The 18,300-nt window shown below is 36.7% G+C and overlaps 1 protein-coding gene across 2 annotated transcripts in view; it reads right to left on the reverse strand.

Moving 5' to 3' along the window:
- CCDC91 (coiled-coil domain containing 91) overlaps positions 1-18,300 on the reverse strand; it is a 247,348-nt gene that overhangs the window by 82,961 nt on the left and 146,087 nt on the right. For both annotated transcript variants that reach the window (XM_084877249.1, XM_084877248.1), the window contains exon 8: positions 14,483-14,590. In XM_084877249.1, the coding sequence (XP_084733375.1) occupies positions 14,483-14,590 (108 nt within the window). The remainder of the gene's footprint in view (positions 1-14,482; positions 14,591-18,300) is intronic.

Below are 18,300 nucleotides of genomic sequence, written 5' to 3' on the forward strand. Positions count from 1 at the left end.
TCAAAGATGATGGTGCCCACAGCTATTAAGTAGGGAATATGCTAATTGACTGCCCCACCCCCAAAGATGAGGCACTGCCAGCAGTGGTAGTAGCAGAGGTATGATGGAGGTGTAGCCTTTCCCTGATTGTTGAGTCACCTCCTGACCCTAAGGCAGGGGTCCTCAAACTTTTTAAAGTGGGGGTCAGATCACGGTCCCTCAGAGAGCTGGAGGGCCGGACTATATGAACTACTAATTCCTACTGTAACACCTCGGCTGCGCTCACTGCCCAAAAAACCTGGCGGGCTGGATCAGACTCCTCTGCGGGCCGCATGTGGCCCACGGGCCGTAGTTTGAAGACCCCTGCTAAGGGCTCCCAGACTGTACAAGAATTTTCATACACCAGGCCTCTAGTTATTCAATATCACAAAAGGAAAACAAAACAAAATTTTCACTCAACATTTCTATATGATGTATCTTAAAAATACATGTACAGATTGACTACAAAAAGACATTAGGAATTTGAGGGAAATGATGAAATGATTTTTAAATCTTGATTTTGGTGGTAGCTACAAAACTAAGTGTCAAAAATTAAAAAGTGGTACACTTAAAATGGGTGGTTTTTACTGTATACGATGTATGCTTCAATAAACTTGATAAAAATACACATACACTATTAGTGAGTTATTTTTTAACTTAGACTCAATTTAAGTTTATGATCTTATAGATATTAGGGTTCAAGAGAAGTCCTACTAGTTACAATTGCCCAAAGATATCCTTTCGAAAAAAGAGTATTGGATTAATATCTGACTCTGATAACAGCAAGCAACTGTCTTTCTCTGAACTATGGTAAAAGAAAAAAAAGCAGTGGTCACCTAAAAACTGTACACAAATATTATTGGGAAACTAATTAAATAACTCTCCTAAGTGCAACCTGACCAATGCTTTAACAAGGTTACAGTTTGAACCACACTAATCATCTGGTTTGCAAGATTTCCTGCTGGACATCAACACTAACCACTCTTTAGACCCAAAACCACCTTGGGAAATAGCTGTGGCTAAGATTTACACAGAGCAGTAATGGACTAAATTACTGGTTCAGTTGAAAAACAGGTCATAAGCATATATAACATGACAGAAATTGAAAAGTCAATAAAAAGAATTATATATCAGACTCCAAGCCCCACTCCTCAAAATTTAGCTGAGAGTTTTAAGACTAAAGCTGTAGGAAGACTTAAGTCTAACAATTTTCTCACATAAACTTTACAATTATCATGAAATACAGATTTGGTGAATAACATCTTGGAAAATATGATCACATTTTTAATATCTTTTATATAGGAAATAGAGTAATCCCATCAACATATTTTCTTGAATGTTTATACATTAATCTAGGAGAGAACAGTGTAAAAAAAAGCCTCTTTTTTCTATGCAAAATTAAGATATTGCTTAGCTAAGAAGGATTATTTCTTCAAGCAGGATATATTATTTTCTACAGTCACATAAAATACACATTTTAAAATACAACACATTCCATTCCCCCCCAAATAAACTATATTTCTATGAAGTATATGAGGGTAACATAGTAAACATAGGTAAATGATGAGTGAGCATATTATGTAATTAGAAATATAACATTAAGTACTAACATCAATAAAAGACAGGATAATTAACAAAAAAAAACACAATAGGATATTCATAAGTGTTTAGTCCTGGTCCTGATCAATTTATTTATAAAAGGGACCAATAGTTTTCAAATTCTATTCTGCAGAGAACTAGACATCCCCATTCCCACTTCAACTAGAGTCACTATACACTGACTATTATTATGATCTCTGAATGCATAACAATCTGGCCACTCAGTGTACAGTGTATATCCTATATAATAAAAGGTTAATATGCAAATTGTCCCCTCAACCAGGAGTTCAACCAGCAGGCAGGCTGGCCAATCGCATATGTTCTCTCCCCTTGGCCAGGCTGGCCGAACCCCACTCATGCATGAATTCATGCACCAGGCCTCTAATATATGTGTGTGTGTACAAACACTCACACACACACATACATACACTGAATGGCCAGATTATTATGCATTCAGAGATCATAATAATCTGGCCACTTAGTGTATGTCTTTATTTCTTTTATTTGTGAGGAAAGTTTTCATTACAAATGAAAACTTTTAATCTAAATAAAGTTTTGATGGATAAATTTGTAAAGTAGATAATCAAACCATATATTCACACTTTTACTTTCAGATTTGACATGTAAAAAGCTTGGAATATCACTTGAATTCTTAAAACAAGTAAAAATCTGAACAAACTAAGATCAATGATGTGCCTTAGATCCATCAAAGAACTCTCACAGGGCTAACTGCCACACCAAAATATACAAAGGTAGAAAAATCCAATAAGACATAAACAAGATCTTCCTACCCAAAACAAGCTGCTGGACCCATAAACTGGAAGGAACACTTACATGATAAATTTGAGGAATCGCTGGAGACTGAATGAGACTAAATATGAGAGTAAGAACTCTTGGGGGTTGATGTCATAAGGTCCCCATATTCTTATGAGTTTTCTCCCCAGAAATCTGATCAGGATCTCAATGTGAAGAGCCAAGAAATTTATTCTCTACTCCTGATATAGGGAGTAGAAAATATAACCACAGTGAATTATGCTCAGGTCATTCTCCATAATAAAGGCCTATTCTTTAAGTAAAAAAACTTTAATAAAGCCTTATAAAACCTTCCACCTCCAGGAAAGGCATTGCCAAGATTCCAGCTCCCTCTAGCCATCTTGTGTCTTATAAAAAAGGGGAGGGTGTGTGTGTGCTAACAAATACTTGCAAAGGACTGGACCCACTAAAAGACAAATATTTTTATCATAAAGAATAGGATGCTTCCCTGCCCCAATGCCTTACTAGCATAACAGTGGATAATAGCTGAAGGAGCTGTAAGATGCAGACTCTATCTTAGGAGGAATTCTTTCGGAAGCCAAAGACAACAAAGGAGATAAGAACAAGGACCTTTGTACCTTTAGGAGTCTGAATTATATGCCTTATGTGCAGGTACACCATTTCTCTCCATTAATCCTAGCAGTGAATATTTTAGCAGACAATTGCCAAGTCATTAGTCTTGTTTTGATTTGTTTCCTGTGCACAACAGGAAATATATTACTTTTGGAGAATAGGAAACATAGGCTTACTTGCATTATGCTTATTAATTTATGGTTATTCAGTGTCTGATAAGTTAATGCTCAAGAATTTTAATTTTTATTAAAATGTTCTATTATTTTATGTTAACGATTATTCATTTATTTCAGCCCTTTGTATTCGTATGTCTCTATCGAAATAAACCTATGTTTCTATGAAAATTGAAGTTTTTGTTTTTTGTGGCCCACAAAACTTAAACCTTGTTTATCTGGCTCATGTTAGAGTATGAGTTTGACTTGCTTGTCCTAGACTGAAGTGCAAAAAGAAACAAAAATAAAGAGGAAAACAAAACAAAACTACAGAGCAGAACAACAAGAACTGCGAGGTAATTTTAAAAGGAATAACATATGTGTAATATTTGAAGTGATAATAGATATATTTGAATAATAAGAATTAAGATGATATATTTAAAGTAATAATAAAAACTTTTTAAAATTAATAACAAACATCAAACCACAGACTCAAGAAGCATAGAAAAAAAAAAAGCAAGATAAATACTAAAAACCTACACTTATATATTGTATTCAAATAGAGTATCATTGAAAAAGAGGAAATTGGAAAAAGTCAGAACAAAAAATAAATTTGTAAATAAAATGTATATGAGGAAAACCATCAAGATTACAGTAGATTTATTTCTTTTTATATTTTATTGATTTTTTACAGAAAGGAAAGGTGAGAGAGAGTTAGCTGCCTCCTGTACACCTCCTACTGGAGAGAGAAACTTGCAGGTGTGGTGGGAGTTGCTAGTTAAGCAACAAAGAGGGAAAATGAAAGTAAGAGAGAAGCCCTTAATCACCGACTTATGGGCAGGAGGTTAAAAACTGAGAAGCACCGTTCCTCCCTATTTCATTTTCCCACAGAAAGGTGCACAGGTGCAGATTATGTGAAGTAGCACAGAAGTGAAAATCATCTTACTACTATTGGAATCCTGAACAATAGTCTTTGACAGTTTTATGGACCTGAGGGTGGGGGTTGAAACAGGCAGTCAGGAGGAGCAGTGCAAAAGTACTGAATACTGAGTCAGAGTGGGGGAAAGTATCTTTAAGGTTTCTCCCACCTATTCCCAATAAGGAGGCCTAAGCAGAAGCACCTCAAGAAGACCTCTATCCAAAGTTTCAGATAAAGAGAAATAGGAATGAAGAAGGCTGAGCTAGGAAAGCAGCTATGCAAAGAGCATGGCCAGTGTACTTGAATGCAATCCATTGATTGTGTACCACCCCTAGTGAGGAAAGAGTATTTTTTTCCCCTGAGGCCTTACAGGTAAAGCCTTGGTAACTGCCTAAGGTCAGGTCTGAAAAACCACATACAGGTTTTTTACCAGAAAGTGGACTGAAACATATGCTACTAGGAAAAGTGGCTCATTTTAGGGAAGAACATAAAAGTGTCCACTGGAACTTTAACTAATACTAGAGGCCCAGTGCACAAAATTCGTGCACAGGTAGAGTCTCTAGGCCTGGCCAGTGGTCAGGGCCAATTGTTGGGGCCTTCCAGCTGCAGGCTGGGGCCTTCCTTTGTTCCGGGCCACTCCCCTGGTAGGCAGCACACATAATAGCAAGTGGTCAAACTCCCAGTAGGTCAAACTCCTGAGGGGACGATTTGCATATTAGTCTTTTATTATATAGGATTATATGCAAAGTTAGACTCTAAAGGGGAAAAATGTGAAATATAAAGTTAGTAAGAAAAAGTATACAGATAAGCCTTTGCATGTAAGGTTAATAAAGGAATTTTTAAATAAATGTAGTACAAACCATAAGGCAATATTTAATGAAGTGGATTATATTAGAATTAGGAATTTATTAATTTTTTTAGCAATAAACACTAATAACAAAGTTCATATTCCATTTACAGATAAAAGATATAAAACCTTTTAAGGATTAATATTTAAATTTACAAAGAACTCCTGAAAGTTGGCAAAAAATATAGATCAACCTCAATTTTAAAAAAGACTAATGAATAGGGGATTAATTGAAAAGGTAATCCTCTATATTAACAAGTTAATGATAAGAAAGGCAAATTAAGAATGATGTTCTTCATTATTAAAAGAGTAAAAATTAGAAGCTGGGTAATGCCACGTTTGGGGAATGTAGGAATCTATGTATTGCTGTCACCACCATTCTGGAAAACAAATCGGCAATATTTACATAGATGCATGGCCTATCATCCAACATTTACACTCTTGTATGGAGATGATGATCAACAATTGATGGACAAATGGATGAACAAACATTTTGTTCCTGCACTTAACTATAAGAACACATAAAAATTATTGGGTTGGTAAAGAGTTAAGAGACAATCTAAAGCTAGCTCCATTATGAGAGTAGATAGAGAAAATATGGAGGCTACAACTTTGAAAAGTGAATTAGATTTATTCATAGAAACAGAGAGATGCTAAAACATGGGAAATCATGTACATATATCAACAGATTTTAATTTTAAAAGCACAATGTATAGTGGAATTTAAAAGCATAGACCTTAGTGGAAAAAAAAGTAGGAATGAGTTCTAACATAATACCATTTTTTTTGCAAAATAAAAATATATACATACAAAATAACACATAGATTGCAAAATAAAGGCAGATATTAAAATGGTTCCACCAATGAGAGGGAAGACAGTATGTATATACACACACACACACACACACACACACACACACACACACAGATTTGCAAGATCCAATAGGATAATATGTAATATTCCATGAACTGATGAACTGGGGAGTATGATTAAACTGGGGAGTATGATTAACTCTCTTCAATTGAGGTTGTCAGAAAAAGATTACAATTATCCTGATAAAGTAAAAGACAATATTACTGACAACTAACACAAGAGGGAAAAGTGTGAGCGGGAACAAGAACCACATTTTGCAAAACAGAATTGAGTCACAAAATAAATAAATTGTGTTGGACTAACCCATGATTTGCATAAAAGACAATCTGAGGTCAAATCTTTTATCAATACTTCACTTAGACCCATATATTATAAGCTAAGAGGACAGAAACTAACAGTAATTATAGACAAACTCACGTGTTCTAAAGATCACAAACTGTTCCAGTCACTTTTTAAATAAATTCTTAAAAATCTCTGCAAGACCATTCCATGACTAATTCTAGCCCCCTTGAATCCTATAATATTCTTCCCTATTTGCCCTTTTTTAAGATATTCATAGTTCCCTTGGTATATATTATCCCTTGTGCAGCAACCTTATAAACCAAACTTTGTTACACTACAGGTTGGGTTCCTGGCAGCCTTTGATTTCTGGGCATTAATAGCACAGCATTATGGGGTACACAGAAGAAGCTGCTCTGGAACAGCTGAAGGCTGCTGCCACTATAAAGCCTTCCATTTACTCCAGGTCCTTTTTTCTTTCACTCTGAGGAGAGCTGACAGGATTACTATTTTGTGAACAACTATACACTCTTCATGTAGCTCTTCTAGGTAGTCTAATCTATTTGTTTCATTCCAACAACATCTAAAGTGAAATGCAAATATTAAATGAGTTAATACAGTAAAATGCTTAGAGTATGCACCATAATATAATGTGAGTGCTGTTTTAGACATGCTACTTATAGTAAATCTGGTAATTTCATAATCTGAACATCAGTCCTCACTTATCTACTTATTTCCTCTTTTACTGCCACTCATACAATCAAGTGTTGTAAGCTCTATAATAATGGTTAAATCACAACAGGAATAAATGGAGAACTCTTAAGTACCCATACAAACATTTTTGAGATACCTAAAGGGTCAACATTTTTTTTATTGTTGTTAATAATAATTGTCACCCGATGACATTTTTTCCATTGCTTTTTAGAGTGTGTAAGGAAGGGTGGGAAAGGGAGAGAAAGAGAAACATCTATGTGAGAGAGACACATGGATTGGTTGCCTCCTGCACATGTCCCAACAGGGGCCTGGGAGCACACCTGCAGCCCAGGTATGTGCCCTTGACTGGGAATCAAACTTTGATCCTTCAGTGTGTGGGCATTCTAACCATCGAACACAATGCATCATCATTTCTTGAAACAGACCTTGAAATTAAGCAAATAATGAGAATTTATTTTTTTCAAATATTAAGGATTTAAATGAGAAATATTAAATATTTCAAAGTTTGATTTAGCTAATCCTTGTGACCAATGAAATAATGCTGTGTTTTGAGTATACAAGTAATAAAACTATTTTCATCTAACAACTACTTCTGATTCATGAGCTTTAATTATAAGATGCCAAAAATAATAAATAACTATCCAATATAAATTATTAAATTATGTGATAGATAATCCATTAAGTATAAAGATCTTCCCCATGCCCCCTTTACATCAAAATTTTTATCATTTAAAACAGAACATAAGTTATTTAAAAAATCTCAAGGCAGCCCCAGAGACTCAGTGGTTGAGTGTAGACCATGAACCAAGAGGTTATGGGTTTGATTCCAGGTCAGGCAGGCTTGATCCCCAGTAGGAGGCATTCAGGCGGCAGCCAATCATCGATGTTTCTCTCCACCTCTCTCCCTATCCTCTCTCTAAAATCAATAAAAAATATATTTTAAAAAAATCTTAGAGTAAATAAATTCAATGGGTAGATAAGTGTTCTATAATAAGTAGCTATTTTACTATTATTTCTGCAATCTGCTTCCAATACTTTATGTTCTAGCGTATATAATAAAGAGGTAATATGCAACTTGACCATCACTCCAACACACAAGATGGCCGCCCCCATGTGGTCAAAGATGGCTACTCCCATGTGGACAAAAGATGGATGACACAAGATGGCCAGCAGGGGAGGGCAGTTGCGGGCGATCAGGCCAAAGGGGAGGGTAGTTGGGAGGAACAAGACCTGCAGGGGAGGGCAGTTGCAGGTGATCAGGCCAGCAGGGGAGGGCAGTTAGGGGCAAGGAGGCTGGCAGGGGAGGGCACTTAGGGGTGACCAGACCAGCAGGAGAGGGTAGTTAGGGGCAATCAGGCCAGCAGGGGAAGGCAGTTAGGGGAGGCCAGGCCAGCAGGGGAGGGCAGTTGGTGGTGACCAGGCCGGCAGGGGAGGACAGCTAGGAGAGACCAGGCTGGAAGGGGAGGACAGTTAGAGGTGATCAGATTGGCAGGGGAGCAGTTAGGTGTCGATCAGCCTGGCAGGGAAGTGGTTAAGGCGTGATAAGGCTGGCAGGCAGAAGCGGTTAGGGGCAATCAGGCAGGCAAGCAGGTGAGTGGTTGGGAGCCAGCAGTCCTGGATTGTGAGAGGGATGTCCAACTGCCTTTTAGGCCAGATCCCACAGGCAGTTAGACATCATCCCTCCAGGGGTCTCAAATTTGAGAGGGTGCAGCCTGGGCTGAGGGACACACATACACACACACACATGCACAAATTTTGTGTACCAGGCCTCTAGCAAGTTAATAAGTTTTTCATAAGAAATTTCTTCTGCCCAAGGAATTAATTTTATCCAGTGATATTTTAAAGAAACATACCTAAGATATTGGTTTATAGAAATAAAATCATGCTTTTTAAAAAACTGTCAATATAAAGGTAGAAAATTTTTTTAAATATTCCCTTTAGAATAGAAGTAAACAGCCTAACACAATATATATATATATATTTTTTCATGTCCCTAAGTATAGTAAAAAGTCTTTATGTAGACAAATGAGGAAATTCCAAGACAAGAATGATAATGTAAACTATACTCATGCACATATCTATTTGGATCTCCATTCAGCAAATGACCAGGTAATGCAATTTAAACTCAATATTTAAAATCACAAAATATTGAGGCCAGAACTTAAAGAATACTTAATCTGACTACTCATCCAATGCTTAGAGCTCCTTCACAAATTTTCCATTTAATGACTATCATTGTTGTGACAAGGTTATTCCAAAGAAAGGTAATGAGAAAACACTACTCACTACTCCTTTATTGTAGGTTAAACCATATGAAATAGCTATTATTTTAGGTAAAAAGAGTCTAATATTTGTGATTTCATATCAATGTAATAGAGTTAGGTGAACCCTAATACATCTTTGTACTTTTGTGTTCAGTTAAAATGTTTATCTCTGCTTTCAATACACTGACCCTAGAATGATCCAAAGTAAGTCAATCTTTTTTTTATTTATAAAAAAACTTCGAAATAGGTAACTTATTTCAGGTAGTGCCTTTAATTGTCCTTCATACTATGTTTTTTATGTCCCTTTAACTCTATATTCACTGTCCTTTAAATATGTTCCAATTTGAAAATAACCTTTTAAAAGAACAGCACCTAGTACTAAAAGAAACTATATGATATGAGTTCTAAAAGAGTGAGACTCCACTCTTCCTCCTCCCTCTCACCCACACCCTTTGGAAAGTTGATTTCAATTATATCAAAGTAAAATTATATTAGTTTTTAAAACCTTCTTTTAAAACTTACTACATAAAATCCCTAAATGTGAAATACATGTTATATTGCTAACTTGGGATCCTAATCCTCTACTGATGCTTAAGTTTTAAGTATAAATGCTAATATTTATTGCTTTTGAATTTCACTTGGATACGGCCCAACTATGCCATTCTCAAAAAAAAAAAAATGTTTTCAATACAACTTCATACCGTACACAAATGTGAAATTGAAATATATTTCAATATATTCCTTTAAATCATTAATAACATGCTGAGCAGAATAGGAATGAAGTTAGTACCTTGTGACATTTCAATACAGACAATCCCACAACTTGTTATCACTCGATATATATATATATATATATATATATATATATATATATATATATATATATATATAGTGTGTGGCCACTTAATCAATTCTTTATCTAATGTCCTTTTCCTCATATGTATGTTCACACTTTTGTTCCCAGTGATCTTGTGAGAGACTTCACGTATTAAAGTTTAGATACTCTTTACCTGACAGACTAGGCTAGCAAAGCTCTCCCCTAAAAGGGTAATTTTAGCTGGACAATATTTTCTTAGCCAAACAACTATGGTTCCAGAAGTTACCAATCTTCTTTAGAAATCCATCTGGAATCATGCCAGGGATCATCATTACAATCACCAGTTAGTGAAACATTCTTTTAGAACGTTAAGAGTACTTTTCCATTTCCAGTCTCAGGTACTTAGCTCATTTTTTAAAAATGCCTCAAAAGATCACAGGCCATGTTTCACTATTTTCCTTTGTAAGCTCCTTGACCAAAATTTGCCTAGACAGGCAATCATGCACATGTTATTGGCCAATTGGTGCCCAGGAACAATCTTTTCACTACTCTAAGGCTTCTGTTCTCTTTGAACATATCCTCTGTCAAAAACAGTGATCTTTGTACTGAGGGAGAGCAGTGACAAGGCAAAAGCAAAACAAAGGAATAAGAAAACTAAAAAAAAATATTACACAGGAATTAAGGAGTTTTAATTTCTTCTTATCATTACAAATTTTCCCCAAAGAATTGAGTAGGACTGTTATTTCCGTGGCTTTCTTCTTAATGTAAATATTATATCACATGTTATTTTAAATGGGGATAATAATCTGCTTATTCTCTCAGAGGATATATTCAAGAGAAATAGTAAGTAACCTCATTATTTTCTATTTAGTAGATTTCAATGTAAAATTTCACTGCTTTATTCACTCTCTTAAATTTACTAACTATTATATGAAATGTGGAGAATAAAGTAAATTGAAGTATGTAGTAAGGAAGAACAATAATTTTATGGCTAGCCACAACCTGCCAACCTTTGGGGCAATAATTAGCAGGTAGTAAAAGGTATTTTTCCTTTAGATAAATAGTCTCAAGGCACACGTTTTTAGCCTACTTTATGAAAATGAGACATAAGTGATCTGGATGGTTGGTTAAGAATGGATCAGAAGAATACTACAATTCTTATACAAGTAATAAAATTAGTGTTATTGGTTTATACAATTACATATAAAATTAAGTAAAACAAAAGAGTAATATTTATCATTAATTCTTGTAAAATTTGGATTTTGATACCTAGCCTTTTACTTATCCTATCTAATAAAAAAGTAATATGCAAATTGACTGTCACTCCAACACACAAATGGCCGCCCCCATTTGGACACAAGATGGCGAGCAGGAGAGGGCAGTTGTGGGCTATTAAGCCAGCAGTTGGGGGAGGGCAGTTGGGGGAGACCAGGTCACCACGGGAGGGCAGTTAGGAGCGACCATGCTGGCAGGGGAGGGAAGTTATGGGTGATTGGGTAGGCAGGGGAGGGAAATTTAGGGGGACCAGGCCTTCATGGGAAGGCAGTTGGGGGCAACCAGGTCAGCAGAACAGGGCAGTTGTTAAAGAATAACTCACCTCCAAGCCTGCAGGGGAGGGCAGTTGCGGGAGACCAGGCCTTTAGGGGAGGGCATTTAGGGGCTACCAGGCATTCTGGGGAGGGCATTTGGGGACATCAGGCCTCCAGGGGAGGGAAGTTTGGGGTTACTGGGGCCAGCAGGGAAGGGCAATTAGGGGCAATCGGGACAGCAGGGGAGCAATTAGGCATTGATTAGGCTGGCAGGGGAGTGGTTAGGGGTGATCAGGATGGCAGGCAGAAGCGGTTAGGGGCAATCAGCCAGGCAGACACAGGAGCGGTTGGAAGCCAGCAGTCCTGGATTGTGACAGGGATGTCCAACTGCCCATTTATATAGGGCCTAAACAGTCAGACATCCCTCCAAGGGTCCCAGATTGGATATGGTGCGGGCTGGGCTGAGGGACACACCCTCCCCCCCATGCACAAATTTTGTGTACTTGACCTCTAGTTATCCCTATAATAGTATGAAAATATTAATTACCAAAAACTGATTAATATAATTAGATGAATTCTGTTTCTTCAATACCTACATTTATAAATTAATAAATAATTTAAAGTAAACATTTGTTATGCCCTTTAGCGATAGAAGTGCTGAGTGGGATGCAAATACAGCTTTCTAGCACTTTCAGTAAGTATATAAAAACTAATCAAACTCTGTAGATAAATAGCACAAAGCATGTCTAGAAAAGCACGACCAAGTTCTAACACTTCCTTAAAAAGTCATGGTAGTCTCAAAGATAAGCAAATAAATACAAAGTTGCAAACTGAATTAGACATACTTTTCCACAGAAACGGAACCAATGGGATACATAGAGAGGGAGAGATAGAGAGAAAGAGGTGGAAAAGAGAGAAATTCATAGTTATTTATTTGAGGGGATTAGCTCATGGTATTGTAGATGCTAGCAAATAGAAATTCTGTAGGACAGGATGGAAACTTGGGATTTCTATATTACAATACTGCAGAAGAATTTCTTCTTTTTGTATAACAACAGTATTTGCTCTTAAGGCCTTTAATTGGTTAGATGAGGCCCACCCACCTAGGGTAATATGCTTTACTTAAAGTTAACTTATTATCTACACTTATAAAAGAAAAACATGCAAATTGACTGTCCCTTGCTTTGCCCACCAGACAATCAGGAGTGAGTATACAAATTAACCCAACAAAGATGGCAGTTAATTTGCAAATGTGGGTATGGAGAAAAGACTGAGCGTAGAGGGAAGCCAAGTGCTGCAGAAGGGAGTGAAGCCGCAGAGAATGGAACATGGCGGCAGAGAAGGAAGTGAAGCCTTACTCAGTAGGCTTCACTCCCTTCTCTGCTTCCTGTTGCTGCAGGAAGCCCCATTCTTGCAGGAATAGGCCTGTTATTCTTTAAGATGTATAATGTTTTCAGTGTATAATGTTACCTCCTTTAATCTGTTCACTGAAATGTTAATAGCTATGCATCTCTGATTCTCAGTATTTGCTACTGAGAGTGATTAAATACCTTACCTTTGTCTCACCACTCTATACTAGATTTGTTGTAGGCAAACAACATATATTTTGGTTTCTAGTTCTTCAGGTTAAAAAAAAAACAACCTACATATCTGGACAAGATAATATGGAAACTGCAGCACATCATTCCTGGACTTTTCAGCTTGAGGCATTAGCTGGACAGAAATTTCATATTTTCACCCACAGGAATAAGATAAACAAATTTGCCTATGAGATGGAGACTGAATATTTGGTTACCAAAAGAGCAGACTGTGGTATATTAGTGCTGTTTATCATATACTTCCTGCTCTCTCCCTTCCAGTGCATGGTAGGATGTCACTACCTGGCCCCATTATGATTGTGAAATAAATTGGGAATAAAAGTATCACTTCCAGTGCAGAACATTGAATTACTGGTAGTAAATCTGGCTGTGCTTGTTTTCACTCTGCAACAATAACAGGTAATGTTTTACATAGGAAAGATACTATAAAGGCTATATCCTAGGGTTAGGACAACATAAGACCAAGCCCCAAGACAATCCTCAGTATGTGTGGCATGAATAGGGTATAAATCTCATTATCTGAAGCCAGAGAGTTTAGGGCATAACCTAATCTGTCCTGGCTAATACATACCTTATGCTATTTTACAAATCTATGATCTTAATTTTTCTCTGAGTTTTCTGTTATATTATGAAGTTATATAAACTTCATTCCTGAGACAACCTAGCATTTCACCATCCAAAAGAATACAACTATTAGATCAAATTTATAAAATTCCCTGTGTATTTCCTTTTCCAAACCATTTATTAAAATGACAATGAATAATATTTAACAGAATTGACCTCTACTTTGGGGATGCAGTGGCATATTTATAAATCTCCATTTAAATTTTATACCTAATTCTATTTTCCTAATTCTTAGTATATTTTCTTCCCATGATACAAAATAGGTCCTTTAAATAAAGTTTATTTTATTTTTCACCTACCAAGCTTATTCAGAAGTGTTGTTAAGAATTTCTTGCATTATTATTATATTATGATACATCCATTAATGCTTAATTGATTAATATAAATCAGCTAATACAGTCTTTAATGCCCTCTAAGACATTACATCAAGGAAAGAAAAAAAGTTAATGGAAAAATTCAAATAGGAAAAAATTCCTTTATGCAATGAAAGGTAACTCAAACATAAATACTCTTAAAAATGCCCATATTTATAAATCTTATACTACTAAAAATCATTACATATGCCATAACACATTTATAATCAGCTATTTGCTTATGTTATTTTATAAATAATAGTATGACCCAGAAAGTAACATAAGAATTGTCATTAATTTGAGGAAGTCCCATATATTTTAGTCCTTTAGCCCTATTTTTAGTCCCTCATAAAATTCCCTAACTTTAATACTGAGTTTACATAAGCATATTCTTTTGCTCCAAAATACACCATCGAAAGTAAATGGATCAAAACTGAATAGTTATAAAGCTCTCAGAGAGGAGAGGCAGAAGAAACGTATAAATATATAATGGACGTGCAATTTTATTACCTGAGTATTCAACAACTCCTCACACTTGTGTGCTTGTTTCTCGATTGCAGAAATGTACTGTTTTTCAATAGCTTCTACTTGTTGCTTAACTGAAGACTGTAGCAGTGCCTAAAAATAAACAAAAAAAGTAATTTGGATCACAGACAAAACTTGGAGTCTACTGTTGGCATGAGAATTTTTTTGACAGTTGCATATATCTGAAATATGATCCACTTCTGCATTAGAAAATACACATTTGTGGATATTGAAGCACAATCATATATAACACTACTTTAAGCTTTTGGATTTAAGTTTTCCTATTACCAAGACTACAGTTTTTTGGCCAGATGTTCCTTCCACACACCTCTCCTTAAAAAGGCCAAGTTCTAGAAGATGATAAAGAGAGTGAGTAGTTCTGCTAAATATAAATTCAGTTTAGTGAAGACCACACAGGATGAGGAGCATATGAAAGCTGCTGAAAAAAGAAGAAGAAAAAAAAGAAACCCCAGGCATATTTCACTGGCTGACAAAACTCTACATCCTCTCGGCACACTGTACCATCCCATGGGCCAAGCATGATCTTCAAGACCACAAGTCAAGTAAAAGCAGATGGAAAGTCTGAACAATTTCAAACATAAAACAACTGCCCCCCAGGAAGTTTACATCCCTAATGTGAAAAGATATAAGTCAACGTGTGGAAGTCAGTCAGAATGACAGGACAGTTTTCATAAGAAGTAATAAAACCTGGGAAACTGGTTAACTTAAGTGAGTAGTGTCAATGCTGGAACCTCAATCAAAGATCTTAACGCCGTTCTAAGGAAAGCAAAATCAGCATTTGAAGATGTTCCACCCACTCACTTCCTTATTGGAGATGCTTAGAATATTATCATCTTTTTTCCCTTCCAGTTTTTTAAAGCATTATATTTTATACTTAACATGTTTCCTATATTATCTTACATGCTATTTATAAACCCCAAATCATTTTAAAATATGCATTCAACCATATACGTAAGAACTCTTAAACAAATATTCTATTTTTGAAGGTCTATCTGGATAATAAACTACTCATAATCAAAATAGTAAGTTGAAACAGACACATGTCTTATAGAAAACAGACGTTTGGCACATTTGCCAAAAAAATAAGCCAAATATCTTAAATAATCTCTGTTATGAAAATAGATTTACGTGGTTGGAAACAACATGCATTAAGAAGCTAAATAAATATGCATGTATTTAAATAACATTAAGATAAAATACTTTTTGAACCTCTGGATAAGCCTCAAATGTTCAGATAATTAACTTCCCCTTGCAAATGTTAGACTGTCTGATGATGCTACCACTCGTATAATTCAATAGTCACCACTCTGAAGCTGCAGAATTAGTAGTAAATTTAGTAAAGGAAATAGAGCTCTGACTGAGGTTTAATCAAAATACAGAACACTGCTGCCCTAGCCAGTTTGGCACAGTTGGATGGTCCTGGGGGATCCATTCCGGTCAAGGGCACATACCTTGATTGCAAGCTAAATCCCTGGGCCTTGGTTGGGTTGGTTGTGGGAGACAACCAATTGATATGTCTCTCTCACATCAATGTTTCTCTCTCGATTTCTACCTCTCCCTGCCACTCTCACTCTCTCTAAAAATCATTTGGGGGGAAAAATATATCCTGAGTGAGGATTAACAACTATATATATCCTAGAAGCCCAATGCATGAAATTTAGGCAAGAGTAGGCCTTCCTTTCCCCAGCTGCCAACACTGGCTTCCCTCTGGCACCCAGGAACTGGGCTTCCCTCACAGTCCTGGCTTTGTCCAAAAGGACATCTGGTCCAATTAATATATATAAACTGCTTTACCCTTTCAGTATATGCCCTCTAAAGATTCCATAATAATTTATTTAAAGCACCAAAATGTAACCTCTTAAGCTGTGACTAAGAAATGCAAAGCTCTAATTTACCTAAGGTAAAATATAACAGACTATCTGTTGGACTTCAGAATATTTAAAAACAGTATAGAGGCAATTTCCTTCAGTATGGTCACTGCATCTTTTATAGAGAGAAAAATGCCAATCTTTTTGTGGACTTGGGATATGAGAATTGTTTTAGCTTAATGGTAAGAACTTCCCTATTTGATATGGTTCCAAATACTACCACAGTTTAAATACACAACTGTAATTTTTAGTAGATTATATGCTTTGGAGATACAGGTAAGTTCATGAAATAAAATATTTTCTCACTGTATTTAAGAAACAAAATTGAATAGCATATTTTTTTCCCTCTAGTGATTGATGTATACACCATATATTCATTTTCTTCCAAACTTAAAAGAGGCAAGCTATGGGAGCCCCTTTCACATCCCGCATAGTTCAGGGTTCCAGTTCAGGGTTTGGTTTCTGGAGAAGGGTCTCACGCAAATTAAAGAGAGACTAGAAGAAATTTAATTTGGCGATATGGGGATCTAGGGTAGCCCACCTCTAGTGGAAGAACTGCCACTAGGTTCCAGCCTTGCCATCCCTTTTATAGAGACTATGGGATACACCCATTACCCTTAAGCAGGTTTGGGATACACCCATAGCCCTTAGACAAGTATTGAGCAGATTATCATTCAGTAAGGATTTAATGATTACAAGATGGGGAAGTTGCCTCAGTTACCTTTGTCTCAATTACACAGGGAGTGATTGGCTCTGACCTTTCAGAGCTTCAAGGTTGACCAGCCTTTTACATCTTTCTATTAGTGAGATAATGTTTGGTTTCTGGCAGCAAGCACTATTGGATAACAAGTCAAGTAAGAGCCAAAACTGTGGTTTATGGACCATGGAGAAAAGCTATGCACAAGTAACCAGCCTTTCCTATAGTTCAAATCTCTTGTCTTAGTCCATTATTTAAATCCACCCATATGCAAAAGAGACATAAAGGTAAGTCCTGGGAACATGAATATTAAAAAAAAAAGTCTGTTCTTACTGAATTATTTCTATAGTTAAAGAGAAACAATCTCTAAATAACACATACCATAGGTATATGCAAGGTGTGTATCAGAGAAAGAAAATATGCCCAAAGCCTGTTTTATAAAGCTCATGCTACACATTGAGAACATTAAACAGATAAGAGTAGCTTGACTAAGAGTGGAGGCATATACTAGTAGTAATGCAAGAAGGAACAAAGGGGCAGGTATCAGTTATTAAAAAAGCTTATGTGCCACAACAAGGTCACTTAAAAATGTGTCCTATATTACTAAATAGTGGGATTATTAGTGCAATACTCTAAGAACTGTCCTCATAACTAGAATATTAACCATTTTGGAAATACATGAACACATCGACTAGCTAGCTGCTTTTATGGCTTGAGATATCCTATATAATAAAAGGCTAATATGCAAATTGACCAAATGGCAGTACAACTGGAACAACCAAACAACTGGTCACTATGATGTGTGCTGACCACCAGGAGCATGTGAGGAACATGGCGGGTGTTGGCCACAGTGGGATGGTGGAGCAGGTGAGCGGGAGTGCCAGACCAAGACGGGGCACCAGTCCCTGTCATGGGGGCAAGCCTCTGGTGGTTACTGAAAATTCCTTGCTCCTGCATGCCACCGTCCCACCCAACGCTTACACCCACTGTTGGCCCAGCCCTGCTAATACCCGGCACTAGAGCCACCACTCATATACGCTGCTGACACCAGGTGCTGGCCCTGATCACTCAGCACCATCACAGGGTTTGAGCGATAGCTGCTGACCCGATTGCCCCTGAGAGCTTCTCCACTTCCCCCTGCTCCTGAGAGGCTATCGGGACAGCAGCCACAGCTCGCACTCACTTTGGGGCCAGCCCCACTCACACCTGCTGCTGAC

Source organism: Pipistrellus hanaki, assembly GCF_964339955.1.
Source record: "Pipistrellus hanaki genome assembly, chromosome: 3".
NCBI classification, from domain to species: Eukaryota; Metazoa; Chordata; class Mammalia; order Chiroptera; family Vespertilionidae; genus Pipistrellus; species Pipistrellus hanaki.